Source organism: Mustela putorius, unplaced genomic scaffold, assembly GCF_011764305.1.
Source record: "Mustela putorius furo isolate JIRA1106 unplaced genomic scaffold, ASM1176430v1.1 tig00003907_pilon_pilon_pilon:0A:0A:0A:0A, whole genome shotgun sequence".
In the NCBI taxonomy this organism is placed as follows: Eukaryota; Metazoa; Chordata; class Mammalia; order Carnivora; family Mustelidae; genus Mustela; species Mustela putorius.
The window spans coordinates 2,684,070-2,707,904 of record NW_025422055.1 but is presented as its reverse complement, the minus strand read 5'-3'; the positions used below and the strand labels follow the sequence as shown (position 1 = coordinate 2,707,904).

The following is a 23,835-nucleotide window of genomic DNA, read 5'->3' as shown; positions in this document are numbered from 1 at the left end:
GCCGATGGTCACTGTTGCAAATGCACAGCTGCTGCAGTAGACCGGAAGCAGCTCCAGGCAGTACGTGACTGAGTGTGATTGTGTTCCAATAAAACTTTATTTACAAAAATACACGCCATGGGCTGTGGTTGGCTGACGCCTGGTCCACATCAGCGGCCTCTCATGGGGGTTGTATATACCCAAAGAGAAATGCAAGATGAGCTACAAAAGAAATAGAAAAATAGTGAACTACTATTTATGTTCATTGTTGACTCATTTTAAAATTTCTTATCTTTGTTTTATAATTATATTAATACATATAAATATATATTATGAAAAATTAGGGCATTCTCAGAATTTTTCTTTTTTTTAAATTTATTTGTTTATTTATTTATTTGCAGTGGGCTAAATAACAGGCGTCACTGCTCTAGATGTCCTCTTTCCTACTCATGTCTGAATACTTTGGCTTTTTTCAGAACTGTCTTTCTCCCCTCTTTCTTGAGAGTGTAATTTGTCCCCACGATTCTTACTATTAAAATAGATACTGGCTTTTATATAAAGAGATGACTGTCCTTCCTGTTAGGTGGCCCCTGTTAATAATATTTTGCCCATCAAGTTGCAACAAAGTATATTGGATGAACATTTCTGTTTAGAAGCCTGAGCTTGCTTACCCAAGAAGGAGATATCTGCACTTGCCTGGCAGCAGTTGGGAAGGATTCACAGTGGTACAGTCTGCGTGTGATATGGGTCATTTTCTGAATTTGAGAGGTTTTACAAGAACGTTTGTGACTTTCTCATTTGCCTGTGAATCAGGGAGAAGAGAATAGAGGAATTAGGCAAATTGGAGGTGCTAGAGGAGAGATTAGGCAGGCCACATGTTGACTTGGAGCCTGTGAGCAAACAGGGGCCATGCTTCTCCTACACGTTGATGGGTTTTCCCCCAGTGGCAGCTGGCCCCGTGTATTTCTAAGTGAACATAATTTCCAACTGGCCGTTATTCCAAGCTTTATCTTTTCATGCCATTCTCTCTTGTATTTACTCATCACAGTTAGAAACATCTCTTGTTAAGAGTCCCTGAAACCATTAGTGATCCTGGAAGGGAAGTTCCGTGAAGGCTGGGCTGTGTCTGTCCCATTCCTGCTGTGAGGCTCTTGGGTCAAACCAGTGGCTCAGGATTTTCAAGGGATATTGAGCTGCTCTGGGGGAGCAGATCATTAACCTGGGAGGTCAAGGGGATATTTATTTTTTCAGGTTTTGTTTTATTTTTTTAAAGATTTTATTTTAAGATTTTGTTTTAAAGATTTCGTTTATTTATTTGACAGAGAGCAAACATGAGTGATGGGGTAGGGCAGAGGGAGAAGGAGAAGCAGACTCCCCACTGAGCAGGGAGCCTGAGGGGGGGGCTTGATCCCTGTTCCTGTATCATCAGCCCCCATCATAAAGTCTTTAGGGCCCTGCCTAGGAGCTTCAAGGGAAATTTATAAGCAACTTGAATGCTGTGCTCGATGACTAACTAAAACGCTGTATTGCAACTGAGTGTAGGACCAGATGCCCTGTTGTTGCTGGAGAAGCATTCAGGGGTCAGGACAACCGTGGGCTTGTTAGGTCCATCCAAGTCCTCCCTGGAGAAGAACAGCACTTAGGTAATACTTGTGAGAATGCCTACTCACTTGTTACTTCCAGCTTCTAAAATTTTATTGAAGTATATTCTCAAAATGTATTCTGGTTTTGCTATCATTGGTGGGTCATAAAGAGGCCTAGTTTGAAAAAGACTTTGTTGTGCATTTCTCGTGGGATCGCCCAAAGACCCATGAGCTGACATGTTCAAAGTGTAACTAGACTGTAGTTCAGAGTGGTGGGGACTGACGGGGTATAGAGGAGGTGGTCCCGAGTTGAAGAGAATATATAGCTTTAACTACATTGATTCTTCTTGTGCCCAGGAGATTTTCAAGAGGAACTAATCTCATCAGTCCTCTGAAGATGCAAAGATGCGCATCATTGAATTTACACTTGGCTTCTGAGAGTCCAGCCAGCAGCTCATTCCCTTCAGACTCATGTTTTCATATTTCTTCCTCATCAAAGTGACATTCTCGAGCCTGACACTTTCAGGAGAAGAGTGTTGAGTGTGGGTTAATGTTTGTCAAGGTTGTCCCCAGGGCACTGGTATAATTCTTTCCTCATCTGGCCTCTGTCTCTTTATTTCCACTCTCATTTTGAAGGGGAATAAATGCAGTTCGGAGTGTGAATTCAGGTGTGAATAGCACGGGCTTCTGTTTTCTGTCCCGAAATGTCTGAACTGTTATGTCCACAGCGGTTTTCAGTCAGGGTTGGATGGACTCTGATGTACAAGTTGATGATATGTTGGAGAACATGAAAAAAAAAATAGTAGAACTTCTTTTTCTTTTTCTTTCTCTTTTTTTCTTTTTCCAAGATTTTATTTATTTGAGAGAAGGAACAAGAGAAAGAGCACAAGCACGGGGAGGGGCAGGTGGAGAGAGAGAAGCAGGTTCGCTGCTGAGCTGGGAGCCTGACGTGGGACTCTTGATCCCAGGACCCTGGGATCACATGACCTGAGCTGAAGGCAGAGGCTTAATTGACTGACTCTCCCTGCCCCCCCACCGGAACCTTTAATAGAACTTGTTTTATTTATTTTATATCCATTTTGTTTGTGTGTGTGTGTGTGTGTGTGTGTGTGTGTGTGTTATACCAAATGTCATGTATTGGGACAGTGGCACGTATACATAATTTATAGATAAACACAGATTTGGGGGAGGTTTGTGCTCAAAATATTTTTCAATTAAGAGTGAATGATCTAAAACTCGAGTGATCATCCGTTTAGGATTCTGGTCACGTCCTCATCCGTGAAGTATTCAGATTGTCACGTATCTTACACGGTTGGCTACTGAGTGGTCCAGCCAACCATTTAATAGTAGACAGGACACACCTCTATATTAATTAGAATAGCAGGAAGGAGTAGCTACTCTATGACATTTGAAACTTCTTAAAACCCTCCAACTTCCATTTTAAAACTGGATATGAAGGAGAAAAATCTAAGTTATCCCTGGAAAGACTCTCAAGTGAATATGTCGGGAAGATACCCTGCGGTTCGGGGTCTTACCGTCCTTCCCCTGAGAGCACACATTCCGTGTACACGCAGGAGGCGTGCAGAGTAGCAAGACCTCATTCTAGCAAGAAACAACCCTCTTTTGAGCCTCTGAAATTTTGTGAGATTTATTAGGGGGAAATCTTTACTCCAGTGGAGTGTGGATATACGACAGAAAATTACTATGCCGTTCACGGGATGAGTGCCCTTTTCCTACATTGTGGATTGGGGGGCTTGCCAGACATCCTTCACATCTGTCAATCGTTTTTATTCTTTACCGCCCTTGTGGACTATTTCACACTGTCTCTCTCTTTTTTTTTTTTTTTTAAAGATTTTATTTATTTATTTGACAGAGATCACAAGTAGAGAGGCAGGCAGAGAGAGAGGGGGAAGCAGGCTCCCTGCTGAGCAGAGAGCCCGATGCGGGACTCGATCCCAAGACACTGGGATCATGACCTGAGCAGAAGGCAGAGGCTTATCCCACTGAGCCACCCAGGCGCCCCTCACACTGTCTCTTTTAAACATCCCATTGTTTTTGGAGTTTCAGAGAGGAGGAGGCAGGCAGGTACAGGTGAGTATGGAGGGAAATTTGGCCCCAAAATAATAACTGGAAACATTAAATTCTCAAGAAGTCCTGAAGATCAGAAGGATGAGGCTTGACAACTGCTAATTCAACAGGTTATCCAGAATCTACACTAGCAAGGAATTGGCCAAGTGACTTAGACCCTCAGTCACTTGCCAACCTCTTTGTTTTTGCAAATTAACTTTTGAAAATTAGCCCCCAAGTATTAGCAGTTTATGTCTGATGTCCCGAACAAGAGCACTGTCAATATTTGAGAAATCACTCTGGGATAATCTTCATATTGACTTTCCAAATACGAACAAAGTGAGTGGTTGAATGTGATGGAAAAGGTTTGGAGACTTTGATCTTAAAATCCTATGTCTGTACCGCCATGGATTCCCTGGAGAGGAGATTGAAGATTCTCGGGGACGCGGGAGGCAGGAGGCTCCGTGAGGTGGTAGCAGCATGGTTAGGACGGTGGTTGGTGAGCTGGAAACCCAGGCAGTGGGTCTGAGACCTGGCTCTGTCCAGAGTAGCACTGCAGGATCAGGGAGTTCTCGAACTTTTCTATGTCCTGCGGGTTTACATCTGTGAAATAATGTGAGTCATGGTCCCTCCCTCTTAGAGTTATTGTGAAGACTCTGGATTAATAAATCTAAAACATTGTGTGCTGGTACATAAAAATGTTTAAATAAATGCTTGCTATTTATTTATTTATTTATTAAGATTTTATTTATTTATTTGACAGACAGAGGTCACAGAGCAGCAGGCAGAGAGGAGGAAGCAGGCTCCCCGCCAAGCAGAGAGCCTGATGCAGGGCTCAATCCCACGACCCTGGGATCATGACCTGAGCCGAAGGCAGAGGCTTTAACCCACTGAGCCACCCAGGCGCCCCAATGCTTGCTATTTTTAAAAAAAACTTATTTAAGAGAGAGAGAGTATGAGTAGGGGGAGGGGCAGAGAGAGAGAGAATCTCAAGCAGACGCCTCCCTCCCAACCCCCACCCCACCCCCCGGCTGAGCACAGAGCCGGACACAGGGCTGGATCCCAGGACCCTGAGATCACAACCCTAGCCAAAATCAGCAGTCAGATGCTTAACCAACTGAGCCACCCTGGCGCCCCTCCCCCCTTGCTACTTTTATATCCTAAAAGACTTGCCTGCTTTTAAAATGAATAGTGTTATAAAGTGGCCAATTTTATTAATTAAAAGGAAAAGAGTCAGAGACGCAAAATCCCTACATGACAGAAAGTTTTGCATTTCCAGGGGCTAGTTCATGATCTGTTTTGTGATGCTGCTTTTATCTTGTCAGCTTTGTGACAACATTTTCTTCTGGAAAGGTACAAGTGGAAAACTTGGTTCTTTTGAGTTTTAAGGGAAGGTTTAGATCACTCACCATTGCCAACTGAAATGAGAGAGAAGGATCTCAGCTTGTATGACAAACCCCAACCTGTGGCTAAATTAACAACCACAACCAGAAGAACAACTCTATGTATAATACATTGATATCAGGAATAAGGTTAGGGAATATTAAACAAGTCCTCTCCTTTGACTCAGTATCAGAAAAGATTTTGCCCTGGGGCTCTGAAGGGTATTAACACTGGATCTTCTCAGGGTTTGGAGTCTCAGAGCGGTTTTGCTGCCATTTTAAGGAAATGGTAGAAGTAGCCTATGGAAACGGCAAGAAAAATACTGTGTTGCCAGGACTCAGGAGAAGGTTCCCTGAACTGTAGCTCTTCAAGAATGACTTGACTCTTAAGATCAAAAGTCGAGTGATAGTTAAGAGTCTCTTAGGAGATCAAAGCAAGACACAGTGGGATACACAGGGCCACAGACTGATGGTAGAAAGCTGTTACCCGGGGCGCCCGGGTGGCTCAGTGGGTTAAAGCCTCTGCCTTTGGCTCAAGTCATGATTCCAGGATCCTGGGATCAAGCCCTGCATGGGGATCTCTGCTCAGCGGGGAGCCTGCTTCCGTTCCTCTCTCTCTGCCTGCCTCTCTGCCTACCTGTGATCACTGTCTGTCAAATAAATAAATAAAATCTTTAAAAAAAATAAAAATAAAGAAAGAAAGAAAGAAAGAAAGAAAGAAAGAAAGCTGTTACCCTGCAAAAATCCGTCAAGATGACAAGTGTTGGTGTTTGGAACCCTTTCTGTATTATGTAATATAATGCCAGCCGTGCTTGGTGAAAACCCGAGAAAGGGCTGGTTCTGATCAGCCCAGACTCCACCAGGGAAATGCAGGGAGCGCTTTGCCTGGAGCTGGTGTTGGCACAGCCGTGGGAGGCCCACGTGAATGCCAGATGGGTTTTTATCTTTGGTTTGCTTCTTTGCTCACTTACTACTGTGTTCTAAGAAAGCCATCAGGAAAAGGAACTCTCAGGAATCAAATTATTGACATGCAGTCTTGAGTTTTTTTCTGTTGGGGTGAGATGCACTGGTTTTGATCATGGTTGGTGATTGTTATGTTTAGACCGAGACTGCTGGAACCTTGGCCTCTGTGTCGTGGCTGTCCTGGGGGCTTGGACGGTCCAAGAGGAACAGATTCGAGGAATCCCGGATGTCCCTGGGATCAGACCTTGGCTTTTCTCTGAGTGTTTGCCGGAGTGCTTTCTGGATGCTCACTTCTTAGACACAAAGCTCCCCGTTCTTGGCACAGCCCAGCCGGCGTGAGAGGTTTCAGACCTGAGAACCGATGTTTTACCAGCTGTTGCGTGCCACTGTAGCTCGTTTACTTTGGTTTCTGTTTTGTATTCCAACGTGGGAATGCGCCACAGTTTATCCTTTCTGTGGCCGATTGGATGTTTGGGTCAGTTTCGTGACGGTTCTGAGCAATGCTTATAAGGCCATTCTTGAGCTGTCAGTGGAGAGAAGGGCATGCAGTCGTGTACCAGAATGCACATAGTGGTCAAGCCAGCCACGCTCTCCACCAGTTAGCTCAAGAGATGGGCTCTGGCCTCTCCTACGAAGACAGGCCTGGGTCCGTTATTCTTTGCGGTCACCCCGCACTCCTGGCTGTAGTAATTATTCCAACAGTCCTTGTGTTCTGTAGGGCTTTGTCATAAAAGCATGCATGTTTCCATTGGGGTGGTGGTAACTCTTTAATGGGTTTAGGAAGAATTACTTCTTTTTGCCTTGGCCCCTGGTCCAGCCTCACTCCGGAGGATGGAAGCTGTCCTTGCTCTGATACCGTCTACCTACTTGGCTGAAATTGTTCAACTCCTGAAACATTTCTCTGCTTCAAAGCTTTTTATGGGCACCCTGTTTACAGTGCCATTCCTAGTGCAGCTTTCCAGCCTGGTTTCTGGACCCTCCAGTGTTCTGCTTATCTCCTGCTGGATGCAAACCACTCCAGCCTAAAGGGCCTACAGCACAAGCCGTCACTTTCACTCACCTGTCACAGATCCAGGCTCAGTGGGGCTCTGCCAGGAGGTTTTTGCCTTGGGGCTCTTCTCAGCCGTGAGAGTCAGACAGGGGCCGGGTCCAGAGCCATCAAAAGGCTTCCTCAGCTACATACCTGGTGGCTGATGCTAGCTGTCTGCTGACTCCCTTCCTGGTGGCCTTCCCACGTGGCTAGACCTTCTCAGGGCGAGGCAGCTGGATGCTGTGGCTGAGCATGTCAAGGGACGGAGCTGAGCAGAAGCCATTTTATTATCTTTTCTATCCTCACCCTGGGAGTCCCACTGCATCAGAGGAAGACATCCATGTGGTCGCCAGGGGCTGACGATATGCACTACAGCCAGTAGAGACCATGATGTGTACGTTTTGTGTAAGGACAAGTTTCCATTTCTCTTGGTTGAGTACATAGGGTCAAGACCACCAGGTCTTACGGTAAGTGTGTGTTAAGTGAAGGCGCCTTCGGACTGTGTTCTACCCCGCTCGTGCTGTTGGCATTTCCCTCAGCAGTGTATGAGGGTGTCAGTTGCTCAGCATCCTTGCCAGTGCTTGGTTTTTTGGTTTTTTGTTTTGTTTTTAAAGTTTAGCAATTCAGTAACTTTGTAGTGGTATCTCCTTTTGGCTATAAACTGCATTTCTTTAATGGCTAATAATTTCAAACATCTTTTTTTTTAAGATCTATTTTTTTTTTAAAGATTTATTTATTTGAGAGAGAGAGAGAGCACAGGGGGTGAGGGAGAAGCAGGCTCCCTGCTGAGCAGAGAGCCCGGCGCAGGGCTCAATCCCAGGACCCCAGGACCATGACCTGAGCCAAAGGCAGACGCTGAACCGACTGAGCCCCCCCAGGTCCCTCAAACATCTTCTTGTATACTTCTTTCCCATTGATACATCTTCTCTGATGAGCGATCTTGTTTAGATCTTTTGCCTCTTTTTAAAAATTGGGTTGTTTTTTATTACTGACCTCCAAGAGTTCTTTATGCATTCTGATACCAAGTCCTTTGTCGGAAGTGTGATTGGTCAGCATTTACGCCCAGCCTGGGGCTTGTCTTTCCCTTCTCTTAACAGATCTTGGGCAGAGCAAAGATTTTGGTTTTGGTGAAGTCCGATTTATCCATTTTCCCCTTTTATGGATCATGCTCTTGGCATCCCATCTAAAAACTCTTCGACTAAAGCCATTCCTTGCCCTGTTGACCATTTTTTTCTAGATTCTCTACTTTAGCTGGGGAGCTGGCTCTGGCTTTTCAGGGTTTTTGCTATTTGTATGGAGAGACGCTGCTGTCCCATGCCCCATGTCAGTGCAAAGCCTGGGTCTGTTAATGCTCTCCACTTCTTGCAAATGACTTCATTATGACAAAAGCCAGCTGTACTCCAAGTCAGGTGACAGACTGGAACACATCATGAAGAGGTTCTGAAGTGTAGTCGCTACTTGACATTAAGTCATCGGAAGGAGAGAAGCTGAGAATGCTTTGCCCCAGTTCTTGAAAGGAGCAGCACAGGGGAACTCTCTTGAACTGAGCATGTGAGAAGCTGGCATCTGCCCCCAGAGAAGCCACAGACTGTCACCAGCTCCCAGGGAGAGCGACAGGAGTTCGCTCTTGCACCTGGTCGGGCGGCCGGGGGAGCGGTAAAGGGAGGGAAGAGCGTGAAACCATCGTGGATGTAGACATGGTTCATGGTTCTAAATCTAAAATCTAAAACTTAGGCAAAATTAATAAAGAGGCCATTCGATAGGACAGGTGGCCTATGGAACAACATGACTGAGACCGGTAATTCCTTTGTGTGTATTGTTTTTCTCGCCTAGTCTGGGGGACTCCTTTCTCTATCTATCTATCTATTTAAGATTTTATGTATTTAGTTGACAGAGAGAGAGCACAAGTTGGGGGAGCAGCAGAGGGAGAGGGAGAAGCTGACTCACCACTGAGCAGAGAGCCCAATGTGGGACTTGATCCCAGAACTCTGGGATCATGACCTGAATCGAAGGGATGCCTGACCGACTGAGCCACCCAGGCACCCCTCCTTTCTCCTTTTTAAAGCATGTCTGATGAAGCTGTGTAACGTGCCCGCCACGGGGCCTGGTACCCAGAAGCTCTGAAACAATGTGGATTTCCCGTCTCTTTCGACCTTCTGCCTTCCTCTTCTATTTCAGTAACAATTTGAGTATTTGCTGCGTGTCATGCCGTGTGGGTGAAACTGATTGTGATCTCACCGAAGCCAGAAATCTGAAATAGAGTGGGTTTTCAAAGAGCTTACAGCCTGGGATGGGGGTGGAGACATAGATGTTCAGTACAAACCATAATCCAAGGCAGAGTAAAATCAATGCTAAACAGAGATGCAAGCAGGGGTGCTGGCTGGGGTGACCCAGGGTCACGGAGAGGAGAGGAAGAGTGATGTGCGGATCCTGGGGTGCTCGGATTCTCATAGGCGAACTCGGATTCTCTGATTGTGCCATCGTCTGGTATCTGTGATGCGTAGTAAACGGTCTGCTTTTGGGCTGGAGCGTGCGTGGGGGGCATGTCGCAGGGAGATCAGGCCGGAAAATGGAGTGCAGACAGGGCTCTGATGCGAGTAGCCGGCGTCCGTAGCTGAAGGGTGTGTGTGAAGCATAAGATGAAAATACACCCGGGCTAGCTCCTGTGTGTGCGCAGTACAAGGAACTGCAAGAAAGTACCAAAGCGTTATAGGATGCTTGCTAAGCACTGGGAGTCCATTCAGGGTCGCTTACTATCTGCAAGGCCAGACGGTGTCCTTGCTTGGAGTATAAACTCCTCAACTAGAGAATATAGTGGCGGGACAATGGGACAGTGGGACAATGCCCAACGTAAGTACTCATAGCCTCGTGTTGACCAGAAGCCTTACCGATAACATGAACGCGTAACAAACACTTTGTATATTATATGTATTATGTACTGTAATTCTCAGTAATAAAGCAAGCTAGAGGAAAAAATGCCATCAAGGAAATCCTAAGGAAGAGAAAATACATTTAAAGTACTGTACATTTTTATTTAAAAAAAAAAAAAAAAGCCATGCAGTTCAAACCCGTATTGTTCGAGAGTGAACTGTATAGGACATTTCTGCTGGTTAAAGAAATCTGACTCATTCATGTAGAAGGAGCAGTACAGTCTTTCCTAGAGCAAGGAGTTCTCTGAGGAAACACTGCTTACCCCTCTTGTCCTTTGGATATAGACATCAGGGGCCCTAGAGGTAGTTTAAATTCAGCTTTTAGGAATTCTGCTTACATCAGACTGAAGATCTGTCCCAGAGATCTGTGGGTGAAGTAGTTTCGGGGGGATGTCATGTTTGTACTAACAGGAGCTAACAAGTGAACTTGGGTGCCGGGGGTTGAACATGACGTGTCAGTAAGGCTCCAGTACGAGGGCCTCCGATGGATGTTGTTATTTCTGCTTCTAGGGACCTGATACCCATCGTTGCTGCTCTGGAATACAATCAGTGGTTCACGAAGCTATCTTCCAAGGATCTGAAACTGGTAAGTAAGTGAAGATGTTGCAGATGTTGCTTACTTCTGCTGAGTTTCCAAAGCCCGATAATTATCAGAAAGACATTTGTTTTTCTACTCATCTGGCGAGCTGCATACATGCTTTTTTCTCGAGGAGGTATTTTCCTGTAAATGATCTGCATACCATTTCACCAAGTTGGTAATGTGAGATGCCACGGAGAAGTACTTCCTCCTGTTTTCAGCTGCCTCCAGCAATTTTAGATAATGAACCGAGAGACCCAGTTCCCAGAGCCTTCAGTACGCACTCATTCTGTTGGGTAAAACTCTTAAACTTGAGTTTGCACAGCTGCAGGGAGCAGATTTGATGTTTCTATCCTGCATTCCGTCTCTGCCAAGCTTCCCTTCCTAAGAGTTTGGGTAAACGGGATCAGGCAGGGTTTGTGTGCTGGAGTGATGAGAGTTAACATTAATTTTCTAGAGGAGTTTTAGGGCACATTTGTATGTAAGCAAAAGGAAATCAGAAGTGAGACGTTAGTTTTCATAAGGTATGGGGGAGCCAGATTTTCTGTCTGTTTTACTAGTGGAAGTGAGATGCTCTGTTGGGATTTTTTTTTTGCAAGCCCAAAGCAGCTGTATGGGCAGAACCTTATCCCTAAGTTAACTTTATCCTACTTCATTTTAGGGCAGGATGTAATCTAGAGGTTGTTTGCTTGGTGACTCTTTGTTCAAGCCTCTGACTTTCAGAGGTCATGGGAACTGGAGGGTTAACGATTTTCATAGTGGAGAGGTAGGATTTTGATGGAGACCTGGATCTGTAGAAAATGGGGGGGCTGAGGTTTGCTAGTGGACAGGCTGCTGGGCCTCTGAATTTGCCTGGGGTGTGAGTGGTTTAAAGTAGTATCAGTATAGGCACGGGCTGAGCTCATTTGGGGCTCGCTAAGAGCCAGTGTGGTATAGGAAAGAGTGCGGGCTTGGAAACAGAAACCTGGGTCTCAGACTCTGGCTCCTGTGACAAGGCTGTGGGACCTTCGTAAGTTACCTGACATCCCAGGGCCTCAGTTTCCCATTACCGAGAGTCCATTGGAGTTCGTGTTTCACTCATCTCTGTCCGGTGCTTATCAGAATATGTTGGCTTATAATAGCTAGTCCATAAAAATTGGTCTAATAAATGGGTGTCAGATTAGTTTGTTGAATGAATGAATGGACACAGCAATAGAGCTAATTTGCAGGGTATTGGGGATGAATAAATCATGTGTGTAGAAATGCTGACAGAGTACCTGACATCTTGTAGGCATTTCCTGTTCACTGTTACTCTTACAGCATCACAGACTAGCGGAGAGGCTGAGAAATGAGCAAGTGTGGTGGTGCGAGTTTTGGAAATTTGTATCCGCCCCACGGGGGGAGGGTCTGTGCTCAGTGAGGATGGAGTGAGGCACGACTCGGGGCCAGGTAGACTCCCAGGGAACATGCTGACGCAGTGGTGGGAGGGAGATCCAAGAGCAGAAGCCTCAGTCCAGAACACAAGGCATGGAGGCGCTCAGAGGCTTTCCCTCGATGTCCGGGGATGAAAGGAAGCGTCGTGGCACTATTTGAGAGCTGCCCTTACCGCTCTTCCAATAACTGCAATTTAAGCTCCAAAACACTGATTTGTATATTTTTAATATTTGGTATTTTAAAATGAAGAATGGTCTTTGGGATATTGCTCTTCAGTCTTCAAAAACAGTAGCAGTTTTTCGTGTTTTTTCACCTAACGTTAAAAAGAGCTGATACTTGCCCTTTTGAAGGTGACGGCAAGATGCAACCTCGGAACCTTTTCTGATACTCAGTTTATGGGTGCGAAAGACAGTAGTACGCCTTCTTTGGACTTTTTGAAAACGTGGAGTGGAGTGCAGGACACAAAGGAATGACTTCCTCTTGAGTACAGGGATTCTCCGGGTTGTTAAGATTGCTCCTAGCTCCGTAAAATCCTCCTGTGCTAAGCTGCCACAAGAAAAATGGGTTGTAGGGGCTTTATGCTGATCTTAGGACATCCATTAATAGTCACTTTCCTTAATTTAAATAGAAGGGTAGAAGAGTCTTTTTTTTTTTTTTTTAAGATACCAAAGTTGTGATGAAGAGTAAGTTTCTGTTTTACATTCTTGACTCATTAACATCACAGTGGATGGGGATCTTGCTTAAGTCTTGACTTTGTAACTTAGGCAAGTTAGCAACCAGTGTGGGCTCTTTCTGCATCTTTTTCAAATGGCCTCATTGGGCCAGTTCCCTTGGTTCCTTTTAGTTATAAAATTCTGTATGTCTTTATTTTGCACTAGTCCGATTGTTGTTCATAGCGATTTCCCTCGTTTTTAGAGTATACTTCTGATTTTTTAACTAAAGGCAAGCTCTTGGAGAGCCACTGTATGAACTTACTAAGAATACCCCCCCTCCCTCGGGCGCCTGGGTGGCTCAGTGGGTTAAGCCGCTGCCTTCGCCTCAGGTCATGATCTCAGGGTCCTGGGATCGAGTCCCGCATCGGGCTCTCTGCTCAGCAGGGAGCCTGCTTCCTCCTCTCTCTCTCTCTCTGCCTGCCTCTCTGACTACTTGTGATTTCTCTCTGTCAAATAAATAAATAAAATCTTTAAAAAAAAAAAAAAGAATTTTCCCCCCTAAATCAGTGACCGTAGTGCAGCACAGGCGGCTGGGGAGCACTACTCTAGTGGTCGTATGTTATTTGCTGTCTAGGTTTGGGGGGGGGGTGTATACCTCTTGAAAAATTTCATCATTATAATATTCTTCAGTGTAGAAAACAATTTTTTGCATGTGCTTGGGCACTTCATAAAAAGTAGCAAAATTAACATAGACATGAATGACTTGTTCTGCTTTTCCCCTACCAGCATTTTAAAGAAAAGCTGGACATACTTTTTGGACATTTTCTGTAATAAATTTTTATTACAGTAATGATACCTAATAGGGAAATGAAAGCCCTGCTTTGGGAAATTGCTTTTCTGGAAGCTCTGTAAGGTAGCCCTGGAAAGATAATGATATACCATGGATTGTTTTTGGAAAATAGGATAATCCCTGCAAAAATACTGTCCAAGCAGTGACTTTTTATCATGCCAACACAGAGTAGGATCAGTTCCCCTGGTTGTGTATTGTAAGACAGAGAATCACACTGATAAGGGGGTCACCATTTTGAAAATGAGCACCATCAGCACAATATAAATGGCAGGCATCGGGTCAATTGGAATTAATTTTCCTCTTCCTTCATCAGTCTGTGGGACCCATCAGAAACTCCGGGACCCTGTGAAAGCTACATCTAGACTGAATGGAATTGGACAGCACATAAGAATCACAGGTGTCTTACGAGCTGTGGGACTCGTGTGTTTTCTAAAGGATGTTCACTAGCGAATTTTTGTTACATTTCAGACGGTCCCAATGATGCCTAATCCAGCGGGACATATGTGATCGGATAAATCAAAGAATTGTAATTTTTTGTTGGTACTTTAAGAAAAGAAACTGCTTTGATTATAGTATGCTGTGGTCCTCGGAATTTCCCTCCTGCTTCCCTTCCGTTCCCTTCTCTTTCCCTTTCTTCCCCCTTCTGCTTTTACTTTTTCTTTTCCTTTCTTTCTCCTTCCTTTGTTCCCTCCTTCCTTCCTTCTTCTTTTTCTTTCCTCCTTTCTGCCTTTCCTTCTCTCTTTCTTGTCTCTTGCTTGCTTGCTTTTTCTCTTTATCAATTTCTCTCTCTCTTTCCCCTTTCTTCCTTCCTTTCTCTCTCTTTCTCTCTTCCTTCCTCCCTCCCTTCCTTCCTGCTGTGTCATAAAGGATTTAAATAGACCCTACATTGCGATGAGATTTTATTTATTTTTATTTTTAAAGATTTTTTTCTTTCGTTTATTTGAGAGAGAGGGAGAGCGAGAGAGGGCATGGACACAGAGGGAGAGAGAGAGAGAGAAGCAGACTGTCCAGTGATCAGGGAGCCTGATGCGGGGCTTGATCCCAGGACCTGGAGATCATGACCTGAGCCGAAGGCAGACGCTTAACTGACTGAGCCACCCAGGCGTCCCTAAAATCACTTTTAAATGTAGAAGTGATTTTAAAATCAGGAGCCACCTTAAGTCAGGTTTGGAATAAGGCAGAAACATAGAACAAATTAAAAAATATTAATATGTAAAATTAAAAAAGAACGTTTACAATTCCGCCACCAGGATACAACTCTGCATTTTTCCTAGCATCCTCAAGAGTTGTGCATCATACAACAGCCATTTCAGTTGTTGTGATCTTTATTTGAAACATTTCATTTTAATTCTGCATTTTCATACGACAGTGTATCTTGAGCACTTAAAATATTTTGACAGATACAATGTTACAACTACTTGATTTTAAAAAACATAATGTTTATGAAGATGAGAGAGCACTTATTGAATTCTTATTGGGTCCTTTCCTCCTTTATTTTAGAAACTGCCAGCAGGACCACCGTAATAGTTAACGTTTATCAATCATAATTCAGCCACCATTTTAAAGTATATGACATCTCAGGGCACCTGGGAGGCTTAGTGGGTTAAAGCCTCTGCCTTCGGCTCAGGTCATGATCTCAGGGTCCTGGGATCGAGCCCCACATTGGGCTCTTTGCTCAGCGGGGAGCCTGCTTCCTCCTCTCTCTGCCTCCCTCTCTGCCTACTAGTGATCTCTGTCTGTCAAATAAATAAAATCTTAAAAAAAAAAAAGTATATGACATCTCTGAACCTTAACTTTCTTATCTATAAAAAGGGAGTAATAATGCTTCACAGTTTTATGCTGACATATACCCAAAGGGCTTAGCTCAGGGCCAAGCACAAGATAAGAGCTCAGCAAAGGGCTTGTCATCATGAACCTAGCATCTTTTTTTAATTTTTTTTAAAAGATTGTCTTTATTCATTTGACAGACACCGCGAGAGAAGGAACACAAGCAGGGGAGTGGGAGAGGGAAAAGTAGGCTTCCTGCTGAGCAGGGACCCTGATGGGGGGCTCGATCCCAGGACCCTGATGAGCCTTCATCATTACCAACATTAAGTCTTTCATTCTCTGGCTGGAGGGTGCTTTCTTTGGGAATTCCTTTTGGTTTTCCCAAGATTGGGCGCATATGCCTCTGAGTGCCCACGGCACTACTAACATGGCCTTTAATGATTCCATCAGAATCATCTGTTTTCTGGTCTGATGGCCCTGCTGGCTGGTGTACTCTTTTTTTTAAAGGTTTTATTTATTTATTTCACAGACAGAGATCACAAACAGGCAGAGAGAGAGGAGAAAGCAGGCTCCCTGCAGAGCAGAGAGCCCAATGTGGGGCTCGATCTCAGACCCTGGGATCATGACCCGAGCCAAAGGCAGAGGCTTTAACCCATTGAGTCACCCAGGCGCCCCTGGCTAGTGTAGTCTTAAAGGCAGGGACTCTCTGTTCTCGGTGTCCTTATATCCCGGGTCCTCCATTGTGACGGTGTGTAGTCATGGATGCCGCATCAGGTGTTGACAAAGGAATGACTGCACGTTACGTGGCTTCTTTAATTATTCGCACCTGCGTGGGTTTGTGACAGGAAAGTGAGGTTGCCTTGGGCTCGGAGTGCTCACACAGTGTCTTCCCTCACAGTCCGCCGATGTCTGCGAACAGATCTTGAGAGTGGTGAGCAGGTCCAGTCGGCTGGAGGAACTGGTGTTGGAAAACGCTGGGCTCAGAACGTGAGTACTGTCCCGAATATATAAACATGTAACTTAAAAATTTTCTGTCATTTTCTCTAAAATTAATATATAGTTTAAAAAAAGAAAAAACGCTTGAGCCACTCACATATGAAGTGTCACGTTTTCTCTTATTAAAAAAATAAGTAAAGGATCCCTGTGCTCCCCATCAGCACAGAGGTCGAGGGTCTTACAACATCCTCTGTGGTCCGGTCCCTGGTGGTTTTCAGAGGAGCCGGGTGTGCTGGTGAGGAGAGCAGGCCCTGAGCCAGATGCCCTCATGGCTTTGGGCAAATTGCTTCACTCTGGGCCTCACTTTCTTTATCTTGAAGATGGACAACACAGTAGCACCTGCCTTTTAGAGTGAGGGCTGTGAGGAGAAGTAAATCCATGTATGTAAAGTGCTTAGGAAAGAATCTTCCCTGTTACAGATGCTCTGCGTTAACTCTTGGAAGTATCATTCACGGACGCACTGACACATTTCCCGTGGTTCTGTTGCGTTGCTTGGCTCTGTTTTATCTGCTTCCCTCTCTTTCCAGACCCATACCTCCCTCGTTCAGTGGTCAGTAGTGGCTGGGTAGGCAGGGCCCAAGCCTCACATGGAGTTCGAATCTGCTAGAACAAAGACTTTACTGTGCCTAAGTGAGGGCGGTAGACACCTTTGTCATCATAGCACTTAGTGTGTGTTCTTTTAAGTACAACATACCTGAAATAGTGATTTTGAGTTTTTGTTAAAACATAGTGCTAGCAATCGTAGCCTTTAAACTAATTAAGTAGGGCGATCAGTTTTGCATTTTTGAGTATTGCCTGAAATGAAAATTGAGTGTAGAGTGAACAGCCAATGGCTTTTTCCATGAAAAGAAGGCTCGATTCAGGACTTTTTTTTTTTTTTTTTAAGTTATGAGGGGACTAAATAATACTATTTATAGCATCCTGTAATGTATCTTTAAAGGGGCAATTGTATATTTTCTTTTTGCTTTTGAATGCGGTTTTGGCTAATCAACATGAACTACATTTGCGCTGTGGCTTTGGGGATTCTCTAATAAGGATAGAAACTAGTGGAGGCTGGAATTCGGTGTTAACAAATGTGTAAAAAAAAAATAAAATAAATGTGTAGTAAGTTGATTACCATTGTAAAGAAACTTGTTCTTTTGTTAGCTCTCACTCGAGCCGTAGCTGTGTTTTGATTTGAGCAGTTTTACGTTCCGTGGCACTTAACCTTGCTGTTTTGTTTACTTGCAGGGATTTTGCCCAAAAACTGGCCAGTGCCCTAGCGCACAATCCCAGCTCAGGACTCCACACAGTTAACCTGGCAGGCAACCCGCTGGAGGACCGAGGTACTGTCAAGCTCGCGTGGTCTCTCCCACTGGGGTGGTGACAGCACCCAGCAGCTGTCATGTGGCCCGGGCCCCCCATGAATGGTGTCAAGCTCCATTGTAATTATTTCATAAATGCCACCAATGCTTTGTTGGCTTTGCGGTTTTTCTCCCCTTTGATGAAAATACGGGGGCTGAAATTCATTCTCTATGTAACCTCTCTTGAAGAGCTACCAACAGAAAGCAGCATATTATTTTTAAACCACCATATTAGTTTCTTCATGGCTGCATTAGAAATTACCGCCCATGTGGCCGCAGGTGTCACATGACAGTCTCCTTGGGTTTGTAGGGTCATCTGGGCACAGGTTCACTGGGCCATCTACTCAGAGCCTCTCAGGGCTGAGTCAGGTTGTCAGCTGCGGCTCTGATCTTGTGTGACCTGATGTGTTCAGGCTTGCCAGTTGTCAGCAGAATCAATGTCCTTGTGTCTGCAGGACAGACATCACCATGGTCTCGCTGGCTGTCATCTGGGACCAATCCCAGCATCCAGAGTCTATGCTCAGGTCCTAACTAAATGGCCCCCCCTCTCACTGCATGCCAGTTTGTTTTGTGCTTGAGGCAGTAAGGAGCACATCTCTCTGATGCTTACCTTTCTTTTTAGGAGAGCACCTGATTAGGTCAGGCCCACCCAGGACAGTCTCTGCTTTCGAACTCAAAGTCAACAGAATATAACCCAGTCACATTAGCAGTATGCCATATAATCATCAGTCTGCCCCACACACTCAAGGAAATTACACAGGGCATGTGTACTGGGGGCAAGAACCTTGGGGACCTTCTTACTCATCTGTCCACCACACGTTATCTTTTTATATTTAACAGGATTTGAATGTGAGGATTCGGAGAAAATGAAGGACTGGAGTTTACGATGAGGCAGAAGAAAGTTTCATTAAAAGTGTGTGTGTGGGCAGAAGGGAGAGTCAGTAGGTTCAGAATGTGAAACTTAAGTATTTGAATTCTTAGGAGGGGAACGTTGGTGGGTGTGGTTTAAGAAGGAGTAGCTTTATCTCTGGAGGGACTATTTTGTTTTCATTATCGGTTGCAAATGTTTTCCAGCATGGCTGAATAAAAGCCTTTCATCTTGCAATGTTATATATTTGATGAGGATTAATTATTAAAGGGAGCTGAAGGTACCGATACAGACAATTCTTTGTGCTCCTGATAGAGGCACGGTTCTTCGTTGAAAAGGACACCCACCCATTTTGGTATTCAAGTCAAAAATAAAGAGTAACTTCCTAGCATTTAAAGTAAGTGAATGTAAAGGAAGTTTGAGACTGAATTAGAAAACGAGGGCCCATGAGAATCATCCTCTCGGAAACGACTACAGCTGCAAAGCGTGGCTGCATATCCCTGCAGTAGGAGTTTCTTTGGGGTACGGGAATTTCTTTAGGAAAAACAGATGTTGTCTCCATGAGTCAGCTGAGAGAAGGTGATGACTATGACCAATGGAAATCGACATGGAGATCACCTTCTATAGATAAGAGGCCGTTTCTGCTTTGGTTTTGAAGATGGGAGGGACCCAAACATAGTCATCTCCTGGCGGGACAGAGTCCATGGAGGGAGGCAGGTGATAGAGGCAGGTCCTTAAGGGTGTAAACCCAGAGTGTGGCAGGGCAAGGGCCGGGAGACACAGATGCCCCCACAGCGAGGTACCAGTTCACAACCAGTGGCATGGCTGTGATCAGAGTGAGTGTTGGTGAGGACGTGGGCAGTGAGGACACATGCTTCACTGGTGCGAATGTAAAATGGCACAGCCACTTTGCAGACTGGTTAGACAGTTTCCTAAAAAGCTAACCACACATTGCGGTACGGTCGGTGAAGCGTCCGACTCTTGGTTTTGGCTCCGATGGTGATCTGGAGGTTCTGGAGCTGAGCCCCACGTCGGGGTCTGTGCTCTGTGCGGAGTCCACTTTAGACTCTCCCTCTGCCTCTGCCCCCTGCCTCTGTTAAATCAATAAATCTTTTAAAAAAGAATAAAGCTAGACATGGATTCCACACAACCCCATGGTTCCACTCCCAGAAATCACTGAAGAGAAGTGGAGCCTTCGCCCAACCCGGACGTGCGAATGGACACTCACTGCAGGGTTCTTCGTTAGGGCCCCACGGCCACGGCTGGTGGGAGGGCAGACGCGGGGCTGGGTATCTAGACGGGGCGCCCAGTCGAGCCGCAAACACAGATGCGGGGCCGATCTGGCTACGACGTGGTGGGACCTCAGAAACCTTACCACAGGTGACAGAAGCCGGACCCCAAAGACCACATAGAGTTTGAGTTTGGGGTCTTGGCGGGAAGGATGCGTGTGAAGCCCTTCGTCTCCTTGTCTGCTGGGAACCTTGTATGCTCCAAGGGGCAGCCACTCGGGACCCTCCCGTCAGACCCTCGTCGTGTGGTTTAAACTTCTGTGCAGGCTCCTGCTTCGTTCTGGTGCATTCCGATGAGATGCGGACATTTCTTCTTCCCCTCCCCCCGCCCCTTTTCGTCCCTGCTCCTTGTCCATCATCCTCCCCAGCCTCCTCAGACCTCGGACAAGATCAGTACATACTTCCTTTAAATTAGGTTTGACTTGCGCTTAATTCTCCTCTGTAGCTTTTTAATTGCACCGAATGTTGCGGCAAAGTTTAGAGCAATGTCTTGTATATCGGAGCGTGGGCTCCAACAGGACGTTTCCAGGCTTTTGTTCCCCCCAGTCCTACCCCTGAGACACGATTTGACATCTTTTCATCGACTGGCAGTCCGTGGACAGGAGCTAAAACCCCAGACCGTTCCAAGGACAGTTGCCTCCATGTCGTGTGTGCATACCGATTCCCCGATACAGTGTCTGCTCCCATACACTCTTTTTGACGCTCCTGAAAATGTTGTCTCAAACTGCAGCATTCCTTGTTCCGGCCCCTTCTCGATTCCTTCATGGACCTGTTTGCCAGTGTCCTCGGACCGCTGCCAGCACCGCGTTTCTTCCCTTCACTTGGAGGCTGAGCCTCTGGAACACAAATTGTGTATATTCTTCTAGGTTTTTCCTTTTCTTTCTTTCTTTTTTTTTTAAATTTCAAGCTAAATGTCTGAAGGTGCTCAGTAGTTTTTCTTGCCCATGGATGGAAATTCCCCAAGAAATCCAACTAAGTGTAAAGTATTTATAAGAATTTTAGTCCAGGCACAATATTTCATGATCTTTTTTCCTGAGCTGTTCGATGACGGGATTCAATGTTTGAAAACAGTAAAAAGCGTGGGGGAAAGAATGTGTAATTGAATCGCAGGTTGTATGAAAGAGACCGAGGAAACTCCAGGAAGCGCAAGATCATTTAGCAGCCCAGAATTCTGAGGAATTTCAACACCAGGTGGAATTTGATTTTGTACCTGAACCATCCTCTCAGGGACTTGTTTGGAAACTCTCAGAGAGCAGGTTTGGCTCCTTGCTTTGTGATACGAACGTCGATGCAGCACATTCCTGTTCCTGACCGCTCCGTCTCCTTGTCACACTTCGTACGAAGGACAGACAGCCTTCTGTTGTGGAGGGCACCGGTGAAGGCGGTTCGCGTGTGAATTCGTAAGCAGCGTGCCGTGCGTGTGAGCGGTACCGAGGGGCCCTGCTGTTTCTCTCGTGCGGGAGGGACGCACAGGCAGCGAACAGACCACACGCACACACGAGCTCTTCTGCTTGTGGGCCCAGCGCCGTTCCCTGGCTGGCTCTCGGAGTTCTCTCCTGACGTGCTTTCAGATTGTAGGTCAAGACCCACCAGCAGGTCATGAAATCAGTTTCATAGCTCATGACAGGCACGGGAGCCAGGAAGAATGGGCGCCTGGGTCGCCCGTCGGTCAGCGTCCAACGCTCCATCTCGGCTCAGGTCTTGAGCCCACAGTGGGGAGGGAGTTCAAGCTCCGCATCATGCTGGGCATGGAGCCTTCTTTAAAAAAAAAAAAAAGAAGAGGAAGGAATAGAACAGAATAGAAAATACCAGGGACACCTGGGTGGCAGTTAAGTGTCTGCCTTCAGCTCAGGTCTTGAGCTCCGGGTCCGATCGAGTCCCATACTGGGCTCCTTGCCCAGTGAGGAGTCTGCTCCTCTGCTTCTCCCTCTGCGTTTGCCCTCCCCACCCCCCAAGTAAATAAAAAAAAAAAAACTTAAAAAAAAAAAACAAGAATAGAATATGTTAGAGTGCATTTGTTTGGGAAAACTTCAGTTTTACTTTTCTAATATATGTGTATGTATTTATTTTTGTATGAGGTTCCTTCATTGTGATGTCAAGTCTGGGTCTGTGTGTGGGTCACGGTAGAAAAAAGGCTTAAGAATCTCTGGGAATCTCTGCTCCAGCTCAGCTCGATCCACTTGCTGTGCTCGACCCTCGGGCTGACCCATGTCTGAGCCGTGGCATTCTCGGTCACTTCCTTGTGACTGACCCTTTGGATCCAGCACGACTTTCTGGGTGATAGTTGCGTAGTTTTGGAGACTGCAGCTCTTCCCACGTGCTGGACTTCCTCAGTCGTCCCGAACCCCATGTTCTCTTCTTCCTAGTCGTCCCTCCCCGTTCCCCTCATTTTTATGGTCTTAGCCTTGTCAGGAATGTCTGTCCGTTTCTTCCCCTCACTTTGTTCTAAAGTGGATTATTTTGTTTAAAGATGATTTGGAATGCTGTGTCAAAATGTTTTTCTTTTGGACATGTTGACCTGAAGCACCCAGATTTTTTTTCCCCCTGACCATCTGGTTTGAGCTGAATAAGACAAGGGAAACAGATTCTAGAATTGCCACTTAACGGTTGTTGTTTTTTCTGTTTGTTTTTTGGGGGGTTGTTTGTTTGTTTGTTTGTTTGTTTGTTTTTTGGTGCTTTCTGTCTTTCCTATCTGCCAGTGTGTACCAGTGGGTTCTGGAGTCAAAAGACTCGAGTTCAGTTCTGGGCTTTGCCACTTAACCAGCTGAATTAACTGGGACAAGTTACCCAACTTCTGTGTTTGTTGCCTCATCTTTATTTTTAAAGTTTTAATTCGAGTAGAGTTACCATACACTGCCGCATTAGTTTCAGCTGTGCAACAGAGTGATTCAGCAGTTCTGTATATGACTCAGGGCTCAGGAAGCTACTCTGGTTTCTTCCTCTTTAATAATAACACTGAGTGCATAGAGATGTTCTCAGGATTAAATGATGTATTTTATTTATGTATTTTATTTATGTATGTATTTGACAGAGAGAGAGATCACAAGTAGGCAGAGAGAGAGAGAGAGAGGAGGAAGCAGGCTCCCTGCTGAGCAGAGAGCCCAATGCAGGGCTCGATCCCACGACCCTGAGATCATGACCTAAGCTGAAGGCAGAGGCTTAACCCATTGAACCACCCAGGCACCCAACATATCATACAGTCGCCCCCTATATTTCTAGGTCTTGAATCTTTTCTCCTCGGCCTTATTTTTGAAATGGAAATGCTGCACTGGATTTCGTTTAGTCACGTTTCTTAGTGTTTCTGAACTTTCCAGGGGAGCCGTAGGAGTTACTGGGAATGGAAAGATTTTAACTGTTACCCGTGTTCCGACATCCACCAAGTTCAAATCTCTGTGCTCTCTGCCAGAAAAGAAGGACGCCTTTTGTTTAGCCACATCCCCTCGCTAGAACCATGTGCAGAATTTTGTTAAGCTATTAATATTGATACCTTCAATTAACAAGGACCTCCTTAAATCTTTTTGCCTGGCTTGTGTATCATACGGATTCTAGAATATCCAAGTGCTAGAATTTTATGTGATACTACTATAGGCTTTTGAATTCATGAATGATTAATAGGATAAGTGTGCAATGTCAAATTTCATTTCTGATCTTTGTAAGTTAATAACATCGGATGGCAAATTATACTAGTAACCATTTTGTAATTACTTTTTTTATGAGGCATAAATATTTTGAAGCCGAGGAAGCCATGGTAGTTTTGTTTTGAAAGGAGAAATAGAAATTAAGTCATTTTTTCTTCTAGATTTGACACATACTTAAAAAAAAATCACAAGTAGGGTAATCCATTTAGTAAAGTCTCCAAATGAAAGTGTCTAGTGATAAATTCTGTTTTAATTCACAGCTCCGAGGGCTATATTTTGCTTTATTTTGGGGGGCAGAATTAAAGAACGTTAGCCAAAAGCTGAAAAGTCTCTTCTTATCCTTTGCTGGTGGGGGAATGTTTTCTCGATGGTTGGTTTGTTCCCTGGCACTCCTGAGTAAATGGCTCCAGAATGTACCAGGCAGGTGATTTTTTTTTTTGTTTTTCTTGAGATTTTGGCAGCCAGCCACCCTTAATTTATTCATGTGGGCCAAGACCACGCTTCCGA

The 23,835-nt window shown here is 45.2% G+C and overlaps 1 protein-coding gene across 1 annotated transcript in view; it reads left to right on the top strand.

The window, feature by feature from the left end:
* The window catches only part of LOC101686371 (F-actin-uncapping protein LRRC16A), a 265,401-nt gene that overhangs the window by 132,312 nt on the left and 109,254 nt on the right, over window positions 1-23,835 (top strand). The window contains 3 exon segments of the mRNA XM_045068435.1: window positions 10,445-10,520; window positions 16,093-16,181; window positions 17,421-17,515. Coding sequence (XP_044924370.1) covers window positions 10,445-10,520; window positions 16,093-16,181; window positions 17,421-17,515 — 260 coding nt within the window.